Source organism: Mesitornis unicolor, unplaced genomic scaffold, assembly GCF_000695765.1.
Source record: "Mesitornis unicolor isolate BGI_N332 unplaced genomic scaffold, ASM69576v1 scaffold3542, whole genome shotgun sequence".
Lineage (NCBI taxonomy): Eukaryota > Metazoa > Chordata > Aves > Mesitornithiformes > Mesitornithidae > Mesitornis > Mesitornis unicolor.
This window is the reverse complement of record NW_010166958.1, coordinates 15,595-24,220: the sequence shown is the minus strand read 5'-3', so window position 1 is coordinate 24,220 and position 8,626 is coordinate 15,595. Positions and strand designations below refer to the sequence as shown.

Here is an 8,626-nt window from a genome sequence, read left to right as displayed (position 1 = left end):
ATGCTGTGGGAGACTGTGTCAAAGGCTTGATTCATCTTGATTATTGCAATTTCTTGGACATCTCTTTGAGAATGAATGATTCCCTCAGATCCAGCAAGGTCTTGGCTAGCTAAGAGCCAGCACCAGCACTGGGTTGTGCCTGAATGCCCATGTCTGCCGCACAAGAGTCTGACAAAGGTTGTACAGGATGCACTGAAGATGCTGGGTGCTGAGTCCACTCCTGATCTGAGAGTGGTTGGTGCAGCCAGGCACTTCTTCTGCACCTGATCTGGCAACGTCACATGTCTTATGAATTACTGCCTGTTGATTACCACATGCACCAAGCAGATGGGAGTTGGGTTTGTACCCTCTTTTCATCTGCGACATTGGAAAAGGGTAAATTCAAGGTCTTAATTTGGCCCTCTGACAGAGTTTGGTTCACAGCTGTAGGGAAGACTTGATTCAAGGTTATCAGAAATGCCATAAAACACTTTGCATAATTACATTTCAGTTGCCAAGTCACCTGGAAAATTCACACCGAACTGTTGAATAAGGGGGAGTAGCAGGAGTGTATTGAGCACCGTAACCTCACACGTGACCTTGCAAAAGACATCTGGAAAAACACAAGTCCTGGCTCCACCCCTGGACAAACTTACTCTAAATCGTATTTGAGAAATCTAACAACTCTGGCTTTCCTGGAGATCATATATAAACCACCCTAAGGTTACACGCAGTTTCAGACGGTAGCAGAGGCACTTGAAAATCCTCTCCCACTTTGGGGCTGTGAGCAGAGTCCTGCGAATAAAAACATTTATGTGCTGCTCTTTCACACGGTAGGTTGGTTTCTATATATCTGATATTAAGTTAGTTAGACATATTTTTAAGCTTTGTGGAGGGGGTGGTGCAAAAGAAGAAGTTTTCAGTAACTTTTCTGCCTGAGCTGGGACAGACACGGTCATGCTCTGCAGATTACTGTAATAAGTCACTTCTTGTGGTTCAGTTTTCTGACTTTTCAGCAGCTTACTGATTACCACAGTCCTGTCCAGCACTAGTGAAGAGATAAAGGACCAGATGTCTTTGGTCAGAGCAAGGGTATATCTAGCTCAATATCCTGAATCCAGTGGAATTTAATAGATGAGCACCGGCGAAAAGAATTAGACAGGAGCAATCGTGCAAGGTGACTTTTCAAGCCTTCGGTAGTCCTCGGCTCAGACACTTCCCCAGCCAAAGGCAGGTTTTGTGTTTTAAAGGCCATGTCAGCTTTCTCTCCCATGAGTCCTTTTAGCTGCTGGTCCTGCTTGCCTTATTTAAGGTGCTAATTATTTTAAAACCACTCTGTCTAGCAATGAAAATGGAAATATCACTGTTATCCTAAAGCCTGCGGTGCATTTGAAAGAAGGTAAAGCACCCCGCGTCACTGCCAGCATCACAGGGAGTTTTTCAGCAGAAATCTCCAAAAGGAAAGATCTTGCTGACTGCTGAAAATCATATCAACACCCAAGAAAGACAAAACAGAACCTGTTTCTGTTCAAGAAATAGAAATTCCTGCACCAGCACCTTTTACTGTACAGGAAAAAAAACAATCAGCAAAGCTAAAGATATGTGTCAGCAGAAATCCTGAGCTGCCCTTCAGTGTCTGCACTGCCACAGCAGCAGCCAGGGTGCTGATGAGATAGAGACATCACCCCTCGTGCTTACTGCTGCCATCTGCTTGGCTCCTTTTCTGTCTGTAAGTTCACTGTCTGGGGCTGGACAACCTGAAAATGCAAGCCGAGCAGCAGGACACACATCTCCCAGTGTCAGCTGTCTGAGAGCCAGGACCTCAAGCTGAACCACTTGGGTTAAGCATCTGACCTAACTCGAGGGGACATGAATCCTGCTGTGAGATGATGTTCCCAAATAGGGGCTCCCAGCCCCTGGGTTGCTTCAGGCTTTTTTTCTCCAGTGCCAATGCAAAAGCTGAGCTCTTGACCAACACAGGTAGGCTGGAAATGGTGGCCTTGTCCCAACACCATACCTCAATTTCAAGAAAAAATTGCACTGTGAGCTGCTTAGACATGGGGTGGGTTTGGCTCCTTCCTCAGATGAACTAAATTCTCCCACTGCTGCCTCCTCTTGGAACATAAAACCTATTTTAGATTTCACTCTTAATTCCCTGTTGTTTTTTCCACGTCTAGGAGGACAGAAATTGTTCCCTCCTTGGTCTCTCGTAGTTTCCTCCCCTCACAGCCGCATCCCACAAGCACAAAAATTACTCCAGGCCACAATGAGCTTTCTCCAAGTTGAATGTCTCTCTGCATTTGTTCTCCAGGTGAGCAAGAGCCTTCCACTTGAAGCCCTCCCTGCGATGCTGTTGCTGCTGCTGCTGCAGGTCTTGGCGAGCTGCCTCTGGCTGGGGCGCAGTGAGGTGGTGACATCCTTTGAAAGTTCCTGCCCTCAGTTTTTCTTCCGGGAAACTCCCCCAAATGAAGCCCTGGAGCCGGAGAGCCCAGCTTGGATCTGCCAGCACTACCAGAACCAGTATTTCTTCGCCACCCTCTATGACAGAAAACGGCGTATTCCTGTGTACTCCGCTTACGTCTACCAGCCTGCATCTGGCAAAAGACCTAAAACGTGGATGGTTGAACCCCAGGTAGGTGTCCTCTCTTACAAACATTAAATATGAACTGCAGCATTTAACCAAACACTTCTTTTTTTCCCCTGCCCCCATACACATGCAAATGGACCCACTAGATGGGATTCGTCTCATTTAACTTCAAACACCTTCACCACATGATTCCTCTGATGCATTTGAGATTTTTTGGATGAGATAAGTCATATCCTAAAAGAGCCTATTTTTCCACTTTGATTTTACAGGAACATTAAGTCAAATTATCTTACATTACATTACATTACATTACATTACATTACATTACATTACATTACATTACGTTTATTTACATTACATTAAGTCAAATGACACCCCTCCCTGTCCCACATTGTGGTGGAGGATCAAACGATGGGGAAAAGACATCCAACAGCAGCTACATTTGAGGGATGAACTGTGCTGGGATCTGGGCTCCACTTCGCCCTGAGCTGTGTTGCATTCCTGTCATAGCTTATTTGCTCCCAGTAAAGAGTAAATTTGGCTTTTTAAGTGGCATGAGAGAAGTGCAGAGATACTCAGAATTGGGTGAGATGACCCAGTGAAAATGTCTAGACACAGGCACAGCGATGAGAGGGTTGGGTTAACCCCGGGTGAATTCATTGAATGGTATTTCAGGCAGTGGAAAGTGAGTGGGATCATTGTCAGACAGGTCAAAAGTGCATCACCTCCATCCACCTGCAGTTGCTCCTTACCACCATTGCCTCAGGCTTGATTCAGAAGGATCCACCATACACACAAATGACAGAGCCCTCTCAAATGTCCTTCTGACAAACTTCAGACCTTCAGTAAAAAAAAAGACCAAGCAAATTACAGAAGAGAAGAAGAGGAAATTCAGGTCATTGCTGGGGACACAGTAGCAGTAGGGAACTTAGGTGAAAATGAGCCATAGAAGGCAACCTGTTCCAAAGGAAGGCTAAATATGTTTCCCTAAATACGAAAGGAAAGGTGTTATAGTTATTAAAAAAAAAAAAGCTTTTGCACTTGTTATTTATAGGAACTCAAATATTGCACCTCTGCGGCCTCCACATTTAGAGGGTATGAAAACTTCTCTCTTCCTCCTGGACCACAGGCCGATTGCACCTCTGCGGCCTCCACATTTAGAGGGGATAAAAACTTCTCTCTTCCTCCTGGACCACAGACCCAGGCCATGTGGGAAATCTGTGATGTTGTTAACTTTCTTCAGAGGTCTTTTTTCAGTACTTAGATTCCCCAGGTCTCTTTGGGGATTAAGACCTCCCTTAAGAGGCTGGTCATTTCTCACTTATTTTCAGTGATGCTTCAGAAGGAGCACATCTGTGCTCCCTGGCACAGACCAACTCCTTGATGTGTTATTAGCATTGCTGTAGCGGATCCCACTTGCATTGAGGTATTTTTGCTTACTGAGCAAAAATCTTCATCCTCGTGATGAACTACAGCCCTCCCAGGGAAGCCTCTCCCCTGGGGCTGCTTTCCCAACACATCTTCTGTGTATGGGGCTAGAGAAAGCCTGTTTCAGGAGTGTGATATCACCTGCAGTAACCACACATGATTCTTCCCAAGTGAGGGGCAAAGCAGAAGGGGCTGAGTCCTCCTCATCTCCTCCTGGGAATTCTGTGGGCTCCACAGCTCTTCTGCTCCTCCTCTTCCCATCTTGTTTACCTTCAAGGACTTTGTAAGACACCCAGCCTTCAAAGTGATTATCTCTGCGCTTGTTTTCCCCAGGCTTGTAAAACACTACAGTGTTGACAGATTGGATTAGAAAATGCATGAAAACCTTTCATAGAGACTGTGAGAGCACTTGTGGAAATGGAACTGAACAGAGCAAAGGCCAGGGCTGACGATAGCGTAATTAGATGCAGGTGATGAAGGTTGGATGTGGTTAATGGGGTTGGGAGACACTGGAGAGAGCCCTGGACAGACGTGGGATGTGGATATGGGAGGAAAGAGAACCAGATGTGATAGAGAAGATATCTTGTCAAAGTTACCTTTCAAACCCGGGAGTGGAAAATGCTCATCGTCTCATGCGTCCACCCACACTCCCACCGCAGGCTGCAGGCTGGATTTCAAAGGTCACAAGTCAAATTGAGAGCAGTCAAATTACACAGAATCACAGAATGTTAAGAGTTGGAAGGGACCTCGAAAGCTCATCCAGTCCAACCCCTGCCAGAGCAGGATCACCTAGACCACAGGAACACAGGAACACGGCCAGGCGGGTTTTGAATGTCTCCAGAGAAGGAGACTCCACAACCTCTCTGGGCAGCCTGGTCCAGTGCTCTGTCACCCTCACTGAGAAGAAGTTCACGTGGGACTTCTTATGCTCCAGCTTGTTCTGAGCTTTCTTTTTTTGTTTTAAATCACTTGTGTTCATCAGGGAGGGGCAGCTTTATGATTTTTCTCTGATTCATGCATTTTCATACACTGAGATGATCAAAACTGGGTGTTCAGCACTCAGACACTTCTGCTCCAGGGAAACTTGCTCCATTGCTCCCACCCTCTATATTAACACCTTTTCCTCTTCTTTACCTGTCAAGCTGATTGGTCCAACTTATCCCAAATCTATGGAAAGAGAGTACACCCTCTTAAAGTATTCCAAAGTCAGCTTAGAGGAAATCAGCAACAGCCAGGCGATTCTCCAAGACTACAAGAACTTGACAGGTTTGAACCGTGGCCATTTGAACCCCAGCAGCCATCACTCCAACACCACCAGCAGGACGGCTACCTTCACCCTCACCAACATCGTGCCCCAGAATGAGAAACTCAACGGCGGTGCCTGGAATAACTACGAGCAGCAAATGATGATCACGAGGACCAAGGGCTGTAACACCACCTACGTCGTCGTGGGAGCTGTGCCTGGGAACAGCTATATTGCCAAGGGGAGAGTTAATATACCCAGCCACATCTGGTCGGGTGTGTGCTGCGAGGTGGACACCAACCACAGGAAGGCTTGGGCGGTCATTGCCGAGAACGACAAGAACGAGGTGCAGGTCCTCACTCTGGGGGAGCTGGAGAATGAGTTGACCCAGCTCTATGGGAGGGACCAGGTTTCTCTGTTTGACAGCAGCTGTCCCCGATAATAAGCCCCACTTCATGTCCTGGGTGTAAAAGGCTTGGGAGCTTTCACCACACATCCTGTGCAGCGTCCATCCTACTTCCTTCTCTAGTGGTTTTCCAGCTCTGTCTCTCAGAGCACCACGTCCTCTGATACAAGGGAAAAAGAGGTCAGCAGAGCCTCCAGCTGGTTTGCTTTGCTGCCCACCCTTGGAGACAGCTCTTATAACCAGTCCTTGCAATGGCTACTGTGGAGGGGTAGGTGACTAAGAGCCCATGGACAAGGAAATCTGAGCTTCTTACCCAGCAGGACTTAACCTTTTCTTTTTTCCTTTTTCTCCATGCTCATAGACAGATCATAGTTCCTTCCAATCCTCATTAGACAACACTGATAATCTGCTGCTTTGTCCCTCACCTCTTTGGGAAGGGTCAGGCTCGGGTTGCCCAGAGAGGTTTTGGAGTCTCCATTGCTGGAGATACTCAAAACCCAACTGGATGCAGCCCTGGACAACCTACTTTAGCTGACTTTGCTTGAGTAGGGGTCTGGACTAGAGTGTCTTAAGAGTTCACTCCCAAATTCAATTATTTTGTGATTCATCCTGGGGCCAGGAAAGCAAAGAGCCCAATGATTATCCTACAGATACGTTCTGACCAACACAGCCAATGACCACAGCAAAGGATAAAGAAAGAGAAAAGGGTGAAAGGAGGAGAACAGCTAAGCATAGGACGAACATCCCAGCCCTCTTGAAGTCTGTAGATAGGTAAAACAAGGAGAAGGAAGGAAATATCCTACATTAATCACTAGGCTCCCTATCCCTGAACTTACATGCAGACTGTGCTTATGTAAATTTGCTAGCATGTTTTTGTTTGCTTGATTTTGGGCCACGTACCTTGAGAGCAGGAGCTGAGGTGTCAGACAGCTAGGCTCAGGGATCAGACATATATCAGGCTTTGACCTGTCAAAGATAAATTTCTGTGATACACTGGTTGGATAATTTCATTCTCTGCTCTACTTCTGAACCTCTTCTGCAGATTTATGTATAACTGATTTTGTGAAATTTATTCAATGGGTGTAAAAGATCAATGTATGCCATGTAATTTAGTTTCTGAGTAGTTCGCAATATAAATTATTTGCTCCAGTGCTGGATTGTAGGGTCACCTTACATATGTACCAAAATTTGCTTCCTACTGAAATTTCTGCTGCTAGTATTGCCCTAGTACCTTGCAGGTACCCACCCTTGCAGGAGATGGGCTGTCCGAATCAAATCTGAAGATGCGGTAACACCTACAGAAGTGTCACCATCAGACTCCAGTTACTTTTCCTATGGATGTGCATGAACAAAGTGGATGACAGTGCAAACAGCTCACACAAACCAGTTTGAGCCTGAACTTCTCAGCTTAAGAGCTGTTCCTCAGCCTCCTGGGTCTCATCACTCACCCAGGACAAACCTCTTTGAAGGGTCAGACAACTTCATGTCAGTGTCTCTGTATGCGCCACTGATTGCAGCAAGGAGAGATCCAGGCATGGCTCAGCTTCATGAACAGAGGCATCCTGGGCCACTGGAGATGCTCTGAGGTATGCAAGATATCCAGTGGGGCTGGCTGATCTGCTGCAGCATCCTGGGGATGCCTGGACCCACCTGGACCAGTAGCCAGAGGCCAGGCAAGTTCCCCAAGGGCATCTCCATTGGCTCCAGAGACCTGAGTGCAGGCAGCCAGATCCCACCACAGACCACTGGGCAGTACCTGGTAGCATCGTGGACTTCTGCTCCTGTCACCTTCTGCTGCCATGGTGAGAGCAGCAATAGCACTCGCTTGTGCCAGCTGTGTCACTCAGTGCAGTAGGATAATATTTGGCCTTTTAGGAGGAGAAAGTAGGAATATCCCTCACACTCCCCTTTGCTGGATATCCCCTGTGGTCCCAGGTCTCCTGCCCTGATGGATTTTAGCTCCTCAGTTCAAATGCTGACGCAGATCACTGATGAGGCAAAACCATCAGTGTTGATTCAGGTTGAGAGTTCTGCAGACACCTCTGGGGCTGCTCATGGGGCTTCCTCTGACTTGTTCAGCCACCTCTCACACCCACTTGGGTTTGAAATCGCATTCATCCTCACTCCTGCCCATCCCATGCCCCACCACCCCTGCTTCCCAGGCTATGCTGGAATCCCCTGCTCCCCAACCAACCCATGAGTCACCCTTCCACCAGCTTCCCGGGCTCTCTACAGGACCTTTTTCCCTGTCAGTACCCAGAAATAGTCTCCCCTTCACAGCAAACATGTAAAATACATAGGACACCAAATAAAAAATATGTTACTCAACTTGGAAACCGCCTTCCAGCAGATATCAGAGATGCTTCACACAGCACCGCAGCTTGGATCTGAGAGGGCTGCTTCAGCCCCGCAGTCCCCAGATCCAGGAGCATCCTGACAGGCAGCTTCTGTCTGATTTGCTCTGGTTTCTGCTGCCCCTGGCTATGAATGGGAAATAGTGATACAGCCCTTTGGTGAGCCCAGAGCCACTCCATGCATCATGTGTGTGCCCCCACCGAGGTGGGAAACTCCTCTGTCCACTGCGAAGACACAGCTGCACTGAGATAGGAAGGTAATTTTGCCTTTTGCTGCATGTCTGTCTGTCTCTGAGGAGAGCTCTGGGCATTAGTGGGTCGCTAGGATTTTAGACACAAAAGAAAAATGATTTTGCCCAGGAACTGTGCAGGGATGCTGTGAGCCAAATTGCTCATTGCATCGCCTTGCTGGGGTTGTTTGAATGGGCGTGCAGCTCACAGAGGGCTCTACTACCATCTAAGCTTGCTTCACTGCAAAGGGCTGGATCATGCCGCTTGCTTATTCCTTTTCCAATTGAACCAATGGTTCAAACTTCTTGAACCGAACAACATGTTGTCACATCCTGTCCCCAAAGAAAGAAGGAGATGGGAAAATCAAGAGAATTGCATCATCTGCCCTCTGCTTGAGA

General features: G+C 47.3%; 1 protein-coding gene across 1 annotated transcript; it reads left to right on the top strand.

The window, feature by feature from the left end:
• Positions 1–2,326: 2,326 nt before the first annotated feature.
• LOC104548956 (endonuclease domain-containing 1 protein-like) lies at positions 2,327–5,679 on the top strand. The gene is made up of 2 exons (XM_010195136.1): positions 2,327–2,611; positions 5,137–5,679. Exons 1-2 carry the CDS (start codon positions 2,327–2,329, stop codon positions 5,677–5,679), a joined length of 828 nt encoding a protein of 275 aa, XP_010193438.1.
• Positions 5,680–8,626: the final 2,947 nt, after the last annotated feature.

Coding starts and splice junctions, on each gene's coding strand:
- LOC104548956 (XM_010195136.1), top strand. CDS start 2,327: ATGCTGTTGCTGCTGCTGCTGCAGGTCTTGGCGAGCTGCCTCTGGCTG. Junction 2,612..5,136: donor CGTGGATGGTTGAACCCCAG/GTAGGTGTCCTC, acceptor TTACCTGTCAAG/CTGATTGGTCCAACTTATCC.